General features: G+C 36.5%; 1 protein-coding gene across 1 annotated transcript in view; it reads right to left on the reverse strand.

The window, feature by feature from the left end:
* Positions 1-19631, reverse strand: part of LOC124634694 (insulin-like receptor) — a 49542-nt gene that overhangs the window by 26708 nt on the left and 3203 nt on the right. Inside the window, exon 2 of the mRNA XM_047170356.1 lies at positions 16235-16383. Coding sequence (XP_047026312.1) covers positions 16235-16340 — 106 coding nt within the window. The 5' untranslated portion in view covers positions 16341-16383. The remainder of the gene's footprint in view (positions 1-16234; positions 16384-19631) is intronic.

Consider the following 19631-nt stretch of genomic DNA (forward strand, 5'->3'; position numbering starts at 1 on the left):
ATGCATGATATAATTTTATCGATGAAATCTGTTATGACACACAAAGGTACGAGTAGGCGCGACGGTAGAGTGCATATCTAAATTACTAGAATCTTTAAAACGTTGACGTAATTATTACATGAACCAAACAAGTCGTGTATAAAAATAAAGATATAAATTAACACAAATGAAAGGCGTTAAGAAATGGAACGGGCAGTAGGAATTTATTGGTGAAGGGTGACCTTCTATTGAGACTACTTGGTATTTGCATGTTTAATATGCATTATCATCACTATTTAAGTGTGCGGTAGTTAATTGATGTTAAGTAATAGCATGCGCCAACTCTACGTGATTAAGATGTTAGAAAGGGGTCTGATGAAGAAAGGCTTTTGCGGGAAAATTGAATAAACGGCGGATTTCTGCTCAATGGCAACTCGCTACGCACCTGAAAAATCACAGGTGGTTTGTAAAAGAATTTCCCCGACCAATTGACCGAACTTGTTCAAAACATTTAAAAAAGTAGTCGCATTTGTTTTGCTTCCTAAGTATTGATTTGAATGGGGTTTAATGGAGAGTGATCAGAGCGATCAAAGTTTATGAAACAAAAGTATGTGGGGATATGTTATTTATTAAGATCAGCTGATAAATTATATGGAAATGGAATCACAGGGCGAAGCGGTGCTGTGCGGGCATGACGCTCGCGCTCGCCCGCTTGGGGCCTCTATCTTCAAAACAACACTTGTTGCGGAAATAGCGACGAAAAGCGTTTGCTCGTGTCGTGACGTGGATACCGGCACGTTCACCTCGCCCAGCCGCATGTCACCCTCGATTCACTGATCTCTGGTCCATTACACATGCCATCAATACAATTCAATTTAAAAAAAAACACCGGTCTGTGTTTGGTGTTTCTCTTTTTACAGCAGTGACCAGTTTCTATTCTTTCAGTCTTCTTCGGAAGCGCGGATATTCAAATGATGTTTTTGAGATGTTGTGAAATGTGAAATTTCGCTCTCCTGATGATTTTCCATACCTTCGTAGATCATCTCAAAATTGTAATCAATTAACATTAATTTAGCATGCCACATTAATAGCTTTGTTTAATGTTCACATGTTTTGGGCAGAGAAATCAAAACAAATCGTCATTTGGCCTCGTCAAACAAGATAGTTACGTAGCGTGTGCGAAGCGCGATAAAATTAGCCGATACACTGACATTGAACGCAAAAACAAAGTGGAGCGAACTCGCGCATGCGCTCAGGTAATCAGATGTGGGGCAATTTTAGCAATCGCATTGCTAATAACTGCGCGCTTGTATGGGGCAAGAGAGGCCCATATCGGGGGCCCGCTTCAAATACTTACCCGCACTAATTGGAATGAGCAAAGATGACGATCGTCATCGGTCGTCGACCGCACTACCTTCGTGAGAGGAGAATATCGTTTAAGGTTGTTAGCCTGCTGACGATGCGGTGGCCTGAAGTGAAAAGCGACCGCTCAGACCGCTGCCACAGTCATAGAGACTTTGTTGACGAGGCCTACCACCCAATCCCTCAGTGAGATACACACAGTTACTTTTATCTATTAAAGTAAAAATCCGGAAATAACCATGTCCAATACGTCCATTACGTCTAAAGTAAAACTGCAAATCCAACTGAGATCGAATTTGGCAAGGCAAGCGATAACTTGAACCCCAGGGAACATGGGATTTTATCTCGATGCGTCAAGTTTCTATCTAGGTTCGGATGAAATAGTAGAAAACAGTTTTAGTATTTTTACACGAAAGACGCCTATATTCCTTTCGAAGACTTCACGTGTCGATAGATTAATATAACAAGAAGACACAAAGATACAACAGAAGAACTGAATAACACTTTGTTCGATCTGAGTATCAAACTAAGTACCAAGTCACTTGCAATTAAAAGGCTAACAAGAAGCTAACGACACAAACAAGCTTTGGAAATAACCGGCAACAATATTCCTTGGGGTGCCAGTTTCAGTGGGATATGCTATAAATAATGCCGACAAATGCAAATATTTACTATCGATTATTATGGTAAGGAACCATCCAGGGCTCGACAGGTTTAAAATAAGAATAACAGTAACCGATGATACTGCCAATATATTTGACTAGGCAAAATGTGTAAAAGAAATTATTCTGTTATCCCGGAACCCTGGCGCCAAAATTCTCAAACAGAATCTAGCACCGTCATCGGAAATTCGATATCACATGCCATGTTTGAACTGAACTGAACATAATTACCAGAGCTACACCTACGACAGAATAAAATGCGTGACTTTTTTGGCAGACGTAGTCCGCTGCGTGGTAAACAAAGCAGCCCAAATTACATATGTACCTACGCAAATACTAACAGTTGCGTAAGTTTTTATTCGATGTTATTTATTGTCTAAATATATCTCTACATTGAGTGAGACGTCTTTTTGATAGAAATGAGATGCCGTATGCTGCTATGATACTTACCAAATGACGTCGTTCTCAAAGCTACGTACGTATAAAATCATCTTTTACGCACTCTGGCAAAAGTAAACAAGAGTCAATGACATTGTGTATCACTGTAAACGATCATGTACATCAAACGGTATTGAACCATCAATCAAAATCTATTTAGGTTATTATTATATTATGGTGTTTTAAGTTGATCATAAGATTTATAACCCCTGCGCTATCATACATGGAGGGCTACTGTAGCGATGAGCAACCCCGTGACCCATTTCCATTATTGTAGTAGAAAATAGGGCGGGATATATTTAACTGCGAGCAGCACGGGCGTCTATTTCGCGGCTTGTAATTAGGAAAGTAAACAGTACTCCGAACAGAAATAGAACGCATAGCAGACATTTATATGCGTGCGTTTTGCATACAAATAACCTTGCAAAAGGCATAAGATTGCCTAGGCTCGTCCATGAAAGCTTCATTGTTCATTCTCGTACAGAGTCAAGATGATTTGCTGTCGCCAGTTTTCTGGTTTCTTGACTCATGTTCTACTTCTTCTTGCCATGTTTCCAATTTATTATGGGTGGACATTTGTTTTCCGCTTCCGTTCCTGCATCAGTTGCCTTTTATAGTATTATCACTGGCTTTTTATTCAAGGCATCTTGCAGGCCTATTCTTCATCTTGCAGGCTATTGTATACATATACTTATTCCTAAGTCTATCTCTCCCTCTTCATCAATTACATTCTTACTTAAAACTCTCTTTGTAGCATGTAACTTGTCCCTTGTCATCACATGCCCCTGCCACGACAAACGCCTCTTTTATAGGATGGTTAATGATTAGGTCTTTGATGCCATAAATGACTTACAGTCTCAAACCTTTACAAACTTACTGAATATTCTACATTCTTCTACATCTAGACAACCCTTCATCAAAAATGTTCTTCTCATGTAAACAACTATTTTTTGCTTTGTTTGGTTTATTCTAGCACAAGTATTTACGTAGCTTACGAAGTTTATGAAGTTGCTGGGTAGGTTCATTGCATGAACCCAGACGTCATAAATGACGTCAATATGGTGTCGTGTGAAGACGATACCTATATTACATAGAATAGCTATGTGCAGCAAAAAAATATTATTAAAAATAGTCTTTGTTTCACTAGTAAATTCCTTTCGGAATACATTATAGGATTTCGTCACTTGTTTTGTTGTTGAATATGAAGTCCTAAGTTCTAATTTCTTTCGGGACAGTCTAAATATTATCCTTAGGATATTTTTAATGACAGTTAACAACTCTGAGTGGTAATTGACGAGTACGCCCTCAAAACATGGTAGTTAAAAAATATCTGGCATCTGGTCATTAATATCTACATTGCAATTTAGCTACAGCAACAACGGCATTATCGGTTATCAGAGCACAAACAATGTTATTTTTAAAATGATCTTCTTTCACGCCCGATATAAGCGGACAGGGGAAACCTTGAAACTGCATTTAAGGCGCCATTGGAATAACAACGACATTAAGCGAATCATAAATAATGAGTTCACGTTTTGTATAGCGCCTGCGCCATACCACGGTATGTATCGGTCACAAATGTCGATGGAAGCTGAAACAAGATTTCTTCAGATATTTGTATGGAATTTGGCATGAATCAGTGACTATCTTTATTTTGCACATGTTGTTTTGTCAGAGGCATAATGTTTTATGATATAATATTATAACCTAAGCTCGATGTACATAAAATAATCCGTTTCAGTGACAAGATATAAACCATATCTACTTACCGTACCCGTAATCTGAATCATATCAAACAAAAATACCAAAAGCTTCTCCGTGAAAATCTAAATATTATTTTCTTTCCAACCGTGACCATGAGAGATGTTGGCGGATACAAGATTGCTCTTTCAATAATGATGTATTTTTTTAAAAGACTTATAATATCAGGTTTATAGTTTTTGTGCACTACCTGATCCAGGACCTCATTGAAAGGGACTTAAGTTAAACCAAACAAAGCATGTTAGCTGAAGATGGAAAGAAGGAAGAAATGACGTAAGTAATGCGAGCAGATCGGCAGACCAAAAGAAAACGCAAGAATCGTTAGTGGAGAGTGGAGAACAGAATGACTAGCATTGACAGAACAGGCTAGCACTTCAGGCAATAAAATATTTGTTCGATTTCACTAAGTGTTATATTCTTACTCTGGAACGGCGCTAATAACTCATATTTTCAACCTTATTCCAATTCATTTAGACTTGGCGCATCGTACAATATTTGTTTAATAAATCTGTAAGAGTCACCTCAGTATTCGGACTTAAATTACTGGATATCTCAACACAAAACTGCAGTTTTCACACCTATTTTCTATTGTCACCACACTTTATCACGCCGTGTCAGCAAATCTAATGTATTTATTTGCTTTTCCTAATGGTTTTCTATATTTTTACACAGCAATCAGTTATTTTTTACGACATATTCCATGAAAAAGCCTTAATTAAGGAGAACGTATTTAGCGAAAGGTGTTATGCTGAGGAAACCAGTGATTTCGTAGAAATCACAACATTATAGCAATTATCGAAATTCCGAGAATGGTAAGGTTTCTTGTATTTATTTACTATTAAGTTGAGAATTAAACAGGAAAATGTGAACTCCATTGCCGATTATGACTGATGTATGAACGCATGAAAAAAGCCAGCCCAAATACAGCTTTATCAGGCCACCCTTTACCAAAGGCAGTGGGCCTGTAGGGGGGCTGATGGTTGATAAAAAGAAATGGACGTTCCAGATTTACTTTTTAATAAAGAACACGTATAGGATCACTTCTTCAGCCGTCTGAGTGTAAAACCATGGAGAATCAAAACCGGCCTCCGCCGTAGTCAAATGCTTCGTTCTCAGAATCACAATAAGCAGCGAAATAAAGAAAAAAAAAAAACATTTATATTATAATTTTCCTGTAAAATAAGAATACCTACACCAATACACCACACAGCAAGGTGTCTCTGTAAACAACAGTTAATTTATTACAAGTTGAAGGTTATTTATCCAAATGGGTATACAGACAATTACTATTTTACTTTTTTTACCTATTAAGTAGTATTATTGCGCTCACTTTACAGCCTAAATGCGAAGACATAGATCATAGTTGTCACGCAACGGCCTTCAACAGTCACGACGATGTTTAACTTCCGAATGTTCGCTTTGTACAAGTGGGGTCCACATGTTGACTCTCTCCAAGCCACGTGGTAAGTATTAAATGACGTATTCGGAGATTGGATGCGGTAGGTCACGCTCTAGGCTGTCAGATGGCTTGTCAATGCGTTCGGCAATTTGCGCACTCGCACCGACTTTATCACCGCATGCCATGACCGGCAGATAATGCAACTATGTAGCTTTACGTAACGTTGCTATTAATAAAATTGTTTTACAACGTAGTAAAGCGATACTACTATGAACAAATGCCAATCGACGCAATAGCAGAGAAAACCAAGCGCAAAGCCTTTAAGCGATTTTACTATGCAATTAGACGTGGTGGGTATTACATCTGCCTTATGTAAATGCAACATGTAATGAACTATTTCGGCTCACTCTCACGTCTCTCTACAAAACCATTTTTTCTTCTTGACATCTTTAACCTATACATTGATGTTGATTCGGGCGATGAAAATTGCGCCAGGGTTTCTTCGAATGACAGGTCACGAAGATAGAGGGTATTAAAAAAATTACCTAGCACAATAGTGCTATTCCGAGAGGTCAGTTACTACTCAAATTCGTATATTACACGACAACCTAATAACTTTTCGAAATAAATAAAGCTTTATTTGACGTTTGCAATAAACGCTAATGTTATGTTTTGTTTTAAATCACAGCTGTTACAATCTCCGTACTTTAGCAATCTGCATAAGTTCGCCGCCTTCCAAAACTATCTGCAGACAGTTTTCGTAGACATTGAAGATGTTTTTCATTTTGTACCGTTTTCAAGACAAGTGTATTGTAAAATTCTGTTTTTAGGGTTCCGAACCTCAAAAGGAAAAAAACGGAACCCTTATAGGATCACTTTGTTGTCCGTCTGTCTGTCTGTCTGTCTGTCTGTCTGTCTGTCTGTCTGTCTGTCTGTCTGTCAAGACCCTTTATCTCAAGAACGCGTGGACGTATCAAGCTGAAATTCACATGAAATACTCAGGTCTATTGTCCCTTTAAGCTGTGAAAATATCAAACTTCTAAGCCAAGCCAATCAAAAGATACAGCCGATTATGTCGATATTTTCAACAAATTTTCGACACTCGCAAAGGAATCAAAACCTACAGGATACTTCCCGTAAACTCAGAGTCTTGAAATTTGGCATGAAGCATTGTCATATAATGCAAATATAGGAAAAATTACGAAAATCTCATTTTTTTAGTTAAATAATGTAAAAAAAATATTTTAATAAAATGAAACTTACTACCTTATTTCTCACAAACGAATAAAGGTATCAGATTGAAATTTATACCAAATACCTAGGTCTATTGTCCCTTTAGGCAGTGAAAAAATCAAACTTCTAAGTTAACGCGATCAAAAGATACAGTAGTTATACCGACACCTTTGACGAATTTCCGTCACACGCTAGGGAATCAAAACCTACAAGGTACTTCCCGTGAACTCAGAATCTTGAAATTCGGCAAGATGCACCGTTATATAGTACAGATAAAGGAAAAATTGCGAAAATGATAAATTTGAAGTTACATAAAATATTAAAGTATTATCAAATCAAATCAAATACATATTTTCCTCATTTCAATAGGGAATTTAAACGACCAAGTTTGACGGATTTGAGAAAACATTTCTTTTTAGTAAAAGAGTATACTCGCCGTTTATTTCCATTGTCATCAGGTCAGGATCTGATGATGGAAATCCTGAGAAATCGAGGGCAACTATCAGAAATTGTAGGCATGCATAGGATTAAAACTTGATTCTCAGATGTATGTCTGGTGATACTATCAAACAGTGAAGGTTTAGAGCTTACCTGATGATGGAGACGTGAGAAAGTCGAGAGAACTCCTCAACGGTATGTTTTAGTAACGTCGTGTTTGGGCTTATATTATTCGTATTGACGAGAACTTTTCACAAAAGTTTAAAATAAAAACTTTTTACAAAAAAAAAAACAACTTCTAAAAACAACAAGAAAACTGTCTAAATGCCTCGGTCTAGATCTCGGTGGTTAAATAAATATAGATGCATTCTCTAGACACCGACTTCTAGACCGATGCACCTATCATCTTTTTAATTTCTTTCTTGCTTTTGTTTTCTTGTTGCTTTTTTATATGTTTGAACTTATTATTATTATTCTTTATTGCACACATAAATACATTTGACACACTGAAAACGGAGACATTATGTACAACGGCGAGCTTAACCCAGTGTTGGGTTCTCTTACAGCCAACCTTAGAGTGAAAGAGTGATTTGATGGGGTAGGGCGAATGTGCAACGTTATACTAATAACAATAATATATATGTATAATATCTTAATAAATTAAATATATACCTTTTATAATTATATAAAATATATACAATATAATATATACAAATATATACACAGGTCATAATGATAAATAATGTTCCTTAACTCGTCTCTTAAACATATCCAATGATGAGCTCTCGCGTATAGAATGCGGAAGGGTATTCCACAGCCTAACAGCACGAACAGTGAATGATCCATCATAGCGACTTGAAGTGTGGGATGGGACACGAAGCAGAAGAGATAAGGAAGAGCGACAAGGTTTGCCTCTGGGAACGAGGAACTCAAAGCGTTCACGAAGGTAACTTGGAGTGACAGGATTGTGAAGAACAGAGTAAAGAAAAGAAAGAACGTGAGCGTCTCTACGCCGCCGAATAGGCAGCCACTTCAACTGGTTCCGAAATTCCGACACATGATCGTACTTTCGGAGGCCAAAAATGAAGCGGATGCACAAATTCTGCAGACGTTCGAGTTTATCAAGTAGCTCCTCAGTCGCAAGTTGAAGTTGGATTTGTTTGTAAAATGCTACAAAATAAAATAAAGCCGATTTTATAAAACAAAGAAAAGGACAGAATTACACTTTTGTCAAGGCTCTAGAAACGTAAAGCCAGCAGCCCCGAATCCTACTCTCTAGCAGTCGTTGTTACAATTCGACAGTTACAAGTCGTCAGGCAGTTTCGAAAAAAACCTGAAACTGGGGCTCGTTAGGTGATTAATCCCTCAAAAATAAAAGATCCCATTAGTACTGAATTCTCATCACCTAAAATAAAATAAGCTCCAACACAAGGTTACGTTATAAATTGTAAAGGAGTTCCCATAACTATATCTGATCTTTGCAGATCGATCCCACAATGGCAGTCAAACTTATCTATGTGGAAAGTCTTCGCCAATACGAATAAAATAAGCCCAAACACGTGGTAGTTGCAACATACCGTTCAGGAGTTCCCTCGACTCTCTGTAGTCTCCATTATCAAATCAGCTAAAAACCTTCACTGTTTACCTGCTTTCTTCACTGTTTTGTGGTTTTGACTCGATGCGTGCCTACAATATTCAAGAGTTGCCCTCGATTTCTCAGGGTTTCCAGATCCTGGTCAGTTCTCATCAGATCCTGGTCATCCGAATTGACATCCTGCTTCTTTATGAAAAGTCTTTAACAATAAAAACTAGCATTGCAACCTGTACAATCCTCTGAAACTGCTTGTCTTTTATATTTTTCAAACGATCCTGGACATTCGTCTCCATGGAATTTTGATAAAATATTTATATTCAAAGAAACGTCATACCATTCTCCACGATTTAAAACTACTTTGATTCATGTCCGCCAGTTTTTACAAAATGGGTCAGATATGCCCCATGACCTTAATTAGCTATTTTCAATCAGATTTCTGAATGATGACTACAAAATGTTGTATATAAATAACTTTAATAAAATAACTTTTACAAGGTACTGGCCTACTATTTTAGTTATATTATAAAATAAAAAATATTAATAACTATGATTGTTCTAAACTGAACGGTTGGCGCGAGACTCACTTTTTATCTATACAGGATTTGTTCGGAACCCTCGGTGCGCGAGTCCGACTCGCACTTGGCCGGTTTATTTCGTCTACCGTCTTGTTTTTCTCGTTGCCATCGACCTTCCTTTCTACATTTCGTGGAATCTCTTCGTTTTCTTTTTTGAAGCCGGTTATTAATTTGAGTAGTGTTGGACCGAGCGCAGTAGGCGAGCCTGCCAGCCGAGGCCGCGGCAGATGAGAAGCGGTCGCCACGACCTACCGTGTGCGGTAGGTCATGTGTTTACAGATACACTGCACTCAACTACACTTCCTACAATAATCCCAAGATAAGATATGACTGAGTATTAATAATGTAGAAAAAATTGCAGTGCTGTGTGAATTTTATACTGCTATGAAAGCTCTGTTACATGAAAAAAAAAATGAAAAAAATATTTATTAGATATAACAAAGTGATCCATATACAAGAATTGTGTTTGGAGCCTCCTTTTAGACAGTTATTCCTCTTTGCTGTGCTTTCACTAAATAGCTATTTTAGAAGGTTCTTAGCTTGAGTAAGTACTATTGTTTTGTAATTCACGTACTACATTATTTCGACCCACTGAAACATGACTCTATCATGTATTTTCTTTTGAAAACAAAATAATAATAAATTGCTAACATCCATTCTGATAATAAAAATAGCATAAAAACTGCTTGTGCACATCATAAAAACAGGCGCTAGAATTTCATTGCACATTTTGCATATATGCATAGATAATGCGGATGTTAGGTAAGTAACTTTATACTGTGCAATAATAAACATTGTCTTTGCCACAAAGTATCGATTCGACCAGACGTACGACTCGTATTCCCACTGCTATGATGAAATAGTGCGTAGTATTTCGTTAATTACGCCATCAGTGTGAGCGACAAATACACGTGTAAAAACTGCTTACTCAGTCCATGCTTAGTGAAATTTGTTTACATGTATCAAATAAATTCAAATAATATTGTGTTATAAGTACAATAGTACATTCTAAAAGTATGACATAAAACATGGGGGACATGTCGATTCTCCACAGAAGAGACCAAATAATACTCTTTATGGAAGAGTCTCACGTGTTCAGAGCTAGGAAGACCTTCAAACAAGACGCGCTACGTCTAAGAGTAATGGACCCTGTCTCAGTATTAGCACGTGTTAATGATGCTGTTTTCTGCACTAATCTCATGTTATTAACAGTCTAATGAGAACACAGGTGGTCTTCGATACTGTCTTCTATTAGGGTGACTGTTGCTACACACACTAATACTTGAACAATTAATTGTTCAAGTATTAGTGTGTGTAGCATGTAGCATGTAGAAAGAAATTCATTCTTAAGAAAGAAATTCATTCTTAAGAATGAATTTCTTTCTACATTAAAAACACAGCTGTTTACAATTTCTTCAAATTATTATTTTCCTCTAATTGATAAAATAATTCACAGAAAAACACATAATCAAGCAGAAAATATGTTAATGGAGCTGGCTATTAACAAATATTTCGGTCCTATCATAACATCCGGTTATTAAAACTCATTCCGACTTATCTTGATATGTACTTGTTACGACCATTTTAAATTGACATTCAAGTACATATTATAGCGGATTGATAATGTCCCTGTAATGAGTACAAACATCAATGAAAAGTCGTTGACTTTGTTATCATGGGAGCATTCTAGCTGCAGGTTAGTAATTATCTGTACTTTAAAGCGATTTACTAACGTCTCGCGACTCGGAAGAGCATGACACACACTCGTGTTATCGTTTACAAATAGGCAGCTACTGGTTACTAAGAATCTAATACAATCTCGTCTCACGTTATTATTAGATCTGTTTCTAAAAATACTTCACTCATAGATTGTTATTTACAATGTGGAGATACTTTGTACAGTTTGATGAGATAATCTTGTGTGGCAGGTCACGTTCCTTTTCGAAAATGTCTTGCTTGATGTCTTGTATTATTTAGATGGGTATGCTATTTCTGAACTGTCTATTCCTGAATCTCAATGGAATTAAGAACCTTATCTTGGAAGATCTGTAGTTTAATTCAGTTGCTTACTCAGTATGATTCGCGATACAATAAAGATGATATTTTAGTACCTACACTCGTATTTTACATATTTTTGTTTTACTTTGAAATGATGATGGCCTTTATTATTGGTTATCAGCACGAGTGCTACAGTTGAACCTGTGGACCTCGAAGGTCAAACTTGGCATGACAATGAAAATAAAACAGAAGTTTTGTGAATAATTAATTACAATTTTATTTTTAGGTGTGGACCCGACTGCTAACATAGAATTTAGAGAGAGCGAGAAAGTAAAATTACGACCTGCTATTTTTTTTTATTTTCAAATATTTTCGTCTCTTAAATTAACATTAGCTCCGTCAGCGGGTTCACTCGCGTCCTGAGGGAACTTCAAGCCATTTAAGCGTGAAGAAGTAACAAATAAATATTCGCCTTTTTATTATTAGTCTGATCATGCTCATTGTAACCGGACGCAGCTGAATGTTTTCATTACACGTGTAGCGACCGCCTTACTCTATTTTTTATTCCAAACTTGGGCAGCAAGAAAATAACAAACTAAATTACATAAATAAACAAACACTGATAAGTAGTTATCAAGGCGCCAAAGATTTCAACTTATCATAAATGTTTGTATGTGAGAACCTTGCTTATCAACTTTCAGGATTCGGAATCTACGCTACACTATTCACACACAGGCAATCATGTTGATAAATAAAACGTGTTTGAGTACTTGTAAGCAATCATATAAAAAGTATGAAACAATTATTTTTACCGACTGCGCCAAGCAAAGGAGGACAATTAGGACATCTATTGTAATTACCTTACGGTTATTGCAATGCATGTTCTAAAACATTAGCAAGCTTTTCCCGGGCCTTTCCATACTACACTCCATAGCCGGGAAAATATTAAAAATACCTAGGAGTGATGTGGGTATAAGGAAAATGAAACGTGAACGTTGTTTGATGATTATCGAATAAAGCTGATTTTTTATTTAAATGAGACATGTATTAAGTAGGTACAACACTCGTCCGTTCAATGTCACCAATACACGATAGCTAAGAAAAGATAAGCGTATAATTTAATAACTTCGTTAGTGTTATGTTGAGATAAAATAAAAGCATTGTGGAGGTGACTAGCTATCCCTGCCAACTACTTATAACGTGCGTATTTCACATGCAAATGAGATAGTAGGTGAATACTCATCATGCTAATTAATTTATCCTCAGTAATCAGAACGTCTACACAATTATGAAAATAGGTGTTACGTAATGTATCGATCAGTGTATTAAATAATAAACAATTATATTGATCTAATAATGTTAATTTATTATTGTACGCTTGATTACTTCAATACAAGCAGTGATATTCTAAAGTCATTAGCTAATTAATAACACAGATACTACAACATTGGAATGATGTACATAAGTGTGTGTTTTAATTTAATTAAGTGAAGGTCGAGAGGTTGGTTTTTAATTTTTAGTAATGAGCTAATTACCTCAATTAATACAGTTTATGTTGGTACAACAGTGCGTTAGTTTGCTCAATATTTAGTCAAACTAGATAGGAAATTATTGATAAATGTGTGATACAATATTTTTAACAGACATCCCAAAATGGAGGAGGTCGCGCAGCTAAATGTGTTTCAGCTTATTTCGTGTTATGAATATGATAGCATTAATTTAGTTGCTTGTTTGAACAGAAAGTATGGGTACGAAGTAACTATTATAGTAATCTGCGGTATGGGGCAGTTACTTTAATACCTGCCTATAAAAAATAAATTTATATCGTACTAGCAGTACGTTTACAATAAAATTTACAACATTGTTATGTTATTCATTACCACTACAACGTAACGTATGTAATTTGTACTCGACTTATTATGTAGTTGGTCACATAATGAATGAATTAATCAAATACAATAAGTATGTACCTACTTGCGGTTAAGTAAATTATTGATGTTGTAATAAAACCTATGCTATACGTTCTTAACTCCGTACCTATAGAATAAAGTTATTTGATATTTTCGAATTTCAAAAAAGAGGGTCATGCTGAATTCGGTCACCCTTCGAGGTGAATGACCCCGACAGCTGGAAAGTAAAGATAGGATAGGGATACATAAACATCTGGCCTACAATCAAAAGATTAGTGTATGAAGGGCGACTTTTAGGGACCCGCTTACTCTGGGAACTGGGAACTGGGAACTGGGAGTGGCGCGCGGAAATCCGTATTAATGTTTACTCGAACTTATGACAACATGAACGAAAGATCTGTCGTACTATTTATAGGCAAGGACTTCTGAAAATACCTTCTTAATTCAGCACTATTCTTGAAAGGATAATCAGTAACAGATTTATATCAAAACAGGATGTCTTTAATTATAATGAGAGCATAATATAAAAATACATTTTGTGTTTTATGTGTTTACATACATAGGTATTAAAATTTGGTCATTCTATTGCTAAACACAACAAAAATTATGAGTTGTCATTAATATTAAAACTTTCCTCATAAATCACTATGTATAGTATAAATTGGTGACAATTCGTGCAATAAGTAGTTTTTTGCTACCAGACAGACGCAGCAGAGAACCAGAGAACATGCTGCAATGATCATGTAGAGATCGAACATAAAGTACAATAAACAAGGCGTGTTGGTTTTCCCTTGACTTGAGGCATTAGGAAGATTTGCAGGTGTGAATGATTGATTATAAATATTTTGCCATCTGTCGTCATCAAAATTTTGATAACTATGAATATAAATTAGAACTGCTAATGAAGCAGATACGATAAACACAGTTGTTAGTTGGGTTAAATAAAAAATAGGTGTCGAAACCCGTTCAGTTTTGATTTGATTTGACAACTATAACTTTGTACAACACACCGCAACAAAATACATATTCGAATTCATTATCTCGACAATTATTAAGTCGGTTAATAAGGTATGCCTTGTGATAAGGCAATGACATCATAATAAAAATCCTTCATTTGTCAGACATATTCTAAATGCAGTTAGGTGATAAGTTGAGGTTGGTCCGGCTTTGCATATATGTAGATATAACATAACAATTTTGCACGCCAGACTAGCGAACAGATTTGATAACTAGCTACTAAGTGGACAAGCAAGCGTGCAACTTTGAAATACATGCACCACAATAGCAGTAAATAAAAATGCTAATTAGAGATTTAAAATTGGCAAGCTGCGAATGTTCTAATATCAGTGCGCATATTATACGGGCGAGTGAATTTCGGTCCGGTTCACAAGATAACGGGGGGCGCCTCCTAAACGAGGCCTCACTAGCTCGTCGGTCGTCGAACAGAGAATTACAAACAAACAACACATCGAGGCGAGTCGTTATCTCTCGCGGATTAAACGGCGGCAGACACGATACTCGATACTCACGCTCGCGCTGTGCGATGCGCTACACTTCCTTCGCGCAAACAAACCGGAGCAAAAAGTACGCAACAACAAAAACATAAGGGACTAAGTTTACGCTATTTTAAACTAATTATCAACTTGAACAGCTTACAAATTCATTCGTGCGTTGAACAGTAATCTATGTTCAAGTTTTTAATCATGTTTGACTTAAAGTAAGAAATGTGTGCATATTACTTGCACTTGTTCATGCACTGTGTGTGTGACACCAATTTATAAATGCAGACTTAAAGACGTTTAAGTCGTAACCTAATAATTGTCAAGGCAAGTTAAATAGCCAGTTAGTAATGCATGTAATAATTTTCCTAAGCAGGAAAAATATAATTCAGATCACCTTAGTAATAGCCTAGGAAGTCAGCTATCCCACCTAATTGATAAAACAATAGAGGTAGATGTGACAGAGATAATTAGATATAAAATGACCTGAGAAACGTTTGCACTTCATAAATTACATGAAAGCAGTAATTATACTTTTGAATTCTACGTACGGTAGACCGCACATCAGTGGTAACTGTCATGCACCTTAACTCAATAGTAATAAGTACGATTTTCCTATAAAACTGTTACCACTGACCTGAAGTTGACTGTACATATTTATGGTGCTGCTGAGTGGCATTCATGAAATACATACAACAATTTATGACCGTCGAATTTAAGAGGACGAATTGGAATTTTTGGCGCCAAGGATGTCAATTTTTCTCAGTAAATACAAAACGGATCAAAATACAACTTGGTTACCTGAAAGTTCATGATATAAGCCTTATTTTGTTAGTTGTAGAAACATGATTAGGTAACTTTTATAACAGAGAAAAATATATCAAACATACCTCTTTTTAAAAAGAGATTCACATATTATGGGCAAACGGGACCGATTTAAGCCTCTTAACTTTTTTAGTAGTTGAGTATATACATACTCTTTAAAATGGTAGTAGGAATTTTTATTAAATTATCATTTCTAAATATTAAAATTACAAAACCATTTTGTCGCTTACGACTTTTAGTTATAAGCTAGCGCGCGTATTGTTGTCCTCGCCCCGCTCAGACGCTCCGACCCCTTTTGGCGCCTTAGATGCGCGTGCCGGTTATGGAATTATTGTTGACCACTTCCTCGCCTTAATGTGCGACACAACATCACCTGTGTAGGTTTTACGTAAACCTAATAAATAATATACCTCAATAAATTTTATATTTCTTTACAGTCTTTTTGAAAATTGTGTCTATTATTTTACCTTTGAGCGTTTATACACCGTCCAAAGTTTGTGACCATAGGATCTATCGAATCTACCTGATTTTCAAGACACCAACTGCCCATACGACACTTACTTCCAGTCGGATGATTGGATTCGCCGGCAGCATCGGCGCGCGCGCATGCCATGAGCAGCGCGCACGCCACCACCGGCCAAGCAAGCCTGTCGCACGCGCGCCGCATCACGCCGTGCTGCGACCCTGGCCTGCTGACCACATGACCCGAGCTGAAACAATCAATATATTTATTATAACAACTTCCTCTATGTTACGCAACTAATTGTTTAACTCAACGTCCTGCCTAAACATAATGTTAATGAACTAAACGTAACTACATACATACTACGTGTCGATGTCTTTGGATCTGGTAAACAATATCAGATCGTGTAATTTAAGACAGGTAGAATGAATATGCAAAGTTTTTCAGCTGCATTCATCAATAAGTATGTTACTTATTTGACAAACTGATTGTTGTATTAGTTTTTTTTTAGATAAGTTTTATACTTTTATTGCGCCAGTACCGTGGCGATTGATTTATTGAGGTATGTTCAATCCATGATGGATAAATAATCGAGTTTCGTGAGACGTCAAACACGGATGATAAATCATTATCTCACACTAGCGTACAAAGCGTGCGTCTCTGCAAATTGCCAACCCTGTACGTACAACAATAGTGGTTTCATTGATGAATATAAATTTCATTGATCAAAGTGTCGGCTCGCAGAGGCCAATGAGTGTATAAAGACTGCGGTAATTAGCGTGGGAGCCATCGATGTTCCCACGACACGCCCGTAACAGGAAAATATTAATTAAGAAACACGTTAGGTATTGAACAAAATAACCGCGATCATGTGAAAAATTATGTTTTACCTACCGCGACCAGGCAAAAACCTTATTGGATGCGTAGATGAATGTGGCATGGCCGTATCGATAGAGGTAGGTAGGTGGCTATGTTATTTGCAAAGAGATATTTATAGAGTGCAATTAACACAGTACAAAGCGCCCACGCTCTAAATATTGATAACACAGAATGGAATAAGGACGTTACTTTTAGATTTGACGGTTTTGTTTGGTTAACAGGATTGTTATCAATTATTCAAATTATTTTAAATTATTGAGTGATGACTTGCGCAAGACGGCTGGCAGGAGCTGGATGCGAGAAGCCGAAAATAGATCTCAGTGGCGTGCACTTGGAGAGGCCTATGTCCAGCAGTGGACTGCGATAGGCTGATGATGAAAAAATGATGATTCAAATTATTTTATCAATACTGTACACAAAAAAAAATATGTTTTTATGGTTCCAAAAATAACATCTCATCAACAGTTTTGGTACAAGTCAAGTGATCTCATCAAAATTTTCAAGCAATATTTAAAGAACTCTTTGGAAATGTCCTAACTTATTTTTATTTTAATTAGGCACGCCTGCGCCGCGAAGAAGCGTCAACGCACCTTAGTAATTAAATCGCACGCCTAATTGTAATACCCAAAATGCATTATTCAAAAAACAATGTTTTTATATGATATGCCTGTTCCGTATTTAATTATTTATTTTATATTCGTCGTTATTTTATTTTTATTTTTTCGCGCCGCTCATGTTATAAAACAGTGTCTCATTATCAGCTTTTATGTTATTCAATCATTTAATCATTTTTATTCCATTCCAAAAAAAACGGGCTCTAGCTAAGGCTAAGGGTGTATTGAGAGTATTCATCCACATTTGCGCACTAATTAAACTTATATCCATTTAATGAGAAGTTCTATGGGGTAAACAAAATGTGAGCCACGCAAGACCTTCACCATGGGTATTAAATAACTGACAAACACGTAATCACATGCAGTACATACATGCAGCTTAAACAGATATTTTAATTTCAAATTTTACTCACTGATTGAACTGTAAAAGGTAAGCGGAAAGCCGTTCATGAGCCTATGTTTATGTAAATCCACTTATGAGGTAAGCTAAAACACAAATAAGATTTGTTTAGGGCGCTCCACAGACGATCAATTAAATTGCCCAATATTGGTATTGTGCAAAATCTATTGATTAAAGTTATTCCTAATTTGTGCAACGATTTTTAGAGACATCTTTTTGTTGCCCAATATTATTGTACGTCTAGCTAGAGGTCTCCTAAAAACTAAATAAATATGTTTCATCGAGAATTATTTATTTTAATGTGACGGCAATACCATCACAGTATATGTGGTGGACTAATTTATCGTTCAAATGCGTGGGATACGCGATTCGCACTGCATGCACCTGCGTATTCGTATCCGTGGAAGCGTCTCGTCAGCTCGTCAGCATCTTGAATTTGATATCAGAAATATTGTAACTTTTTATTTTATTTTTCTAAACCATAAACAAGCTAGAAATTATTTTGTGACATGATCACATACTCATTCAAAATAAATTGACAGGTAACAATAACAACGGGAAGTGTGCTAAAAGTAAATAAAACTCCTGCAACGATTATAGTATTTTTTCTGCATTGCAATAACTACTGCGGACCTACGTTCTGAGAAGTCAGTTAAAGAAATCGAAAAGTAAGTAGTACATACGTTCTTTTATTTGTTTTTTCAACAGGCAGCCTTTTTGAACTAAAAATGTAATATGAATGAATCAGTATGGAGGATGTTCTAGACTCGCGGTAAATGTCTGTGCTCAAAAAAGACAATTTTATTGACATTTCCGACACCTTGTTAAAAAGGTTGAATGTAAAAATGATCACGCCAAGGGCCAACAGACGGCACGCGAGTACAACCTTAACAGATAGGGAGGGAACGAGTTTCCCGCGCTGCATTTGTTGTTTACGCGGCGTGTCGTGGCGGACAGTGAGGTCGACGACCTCGTGCCGCACCACGCCGCCATATTTTTGGTAATAAATAATAGATAGAACAGCGCAGCGCAGCACGATCGATCAGACCGCGACCAGTGCGGCGGCGCGTGCTTGGCTCCGTACCCAAAACATTGCACCCCCACCCTCTCCGAAGAACGTGGACGCACTAAGGAAGCATACTGCGTAAAATCTTATCCATGCCGAGTACAGGTCGTGCCGTTTTATTGCATTCTTTATTTAAAAGATAGTATAACGGTATATGTTAAAATACTGTTGTCACTATTGTTTGAAGAACTCCTTTTTTGACTGGTTGTACTTTTATAATTTATAATAAATTAAGTATACGGGAGTAATGCAACAACAATTCATGCAATATCAATTTAATTTGACGCAAACATGTTTTGTTGAATTTTATAAAAATAGTTTGATAGATAACACACCATAACGTGATAATATTACTTATCTGACACATTACTCATTACAATTCTATGAATAGATAAAATGTAAAAAACATCATACATTACGTATTTTTTTCTTACCTCTAGTAGAGTTTTTAAGGGTGTTTTTTCTTATTTTAATGTGACCAATGATACTAATTTAACACCAACCCATTTTTATAAGAAAGTTTCAGAATCTAAAGT

The sequence above is a fragment of the Helicoverpa zea genome, chromosome 1 (assembly GCF_022581195.2).
Source record: "Helicoverpa zea isolate HzStark_Cry1AcR chromosome 1, ilHelZeax1.1, whole genome shotgun sequence".
NCBI lineage: Eukaryota > Metazoa > Arthropoda > Insecta > Lepidoptera > Noctuidae > Helicoverpa > Helicoverpa zea.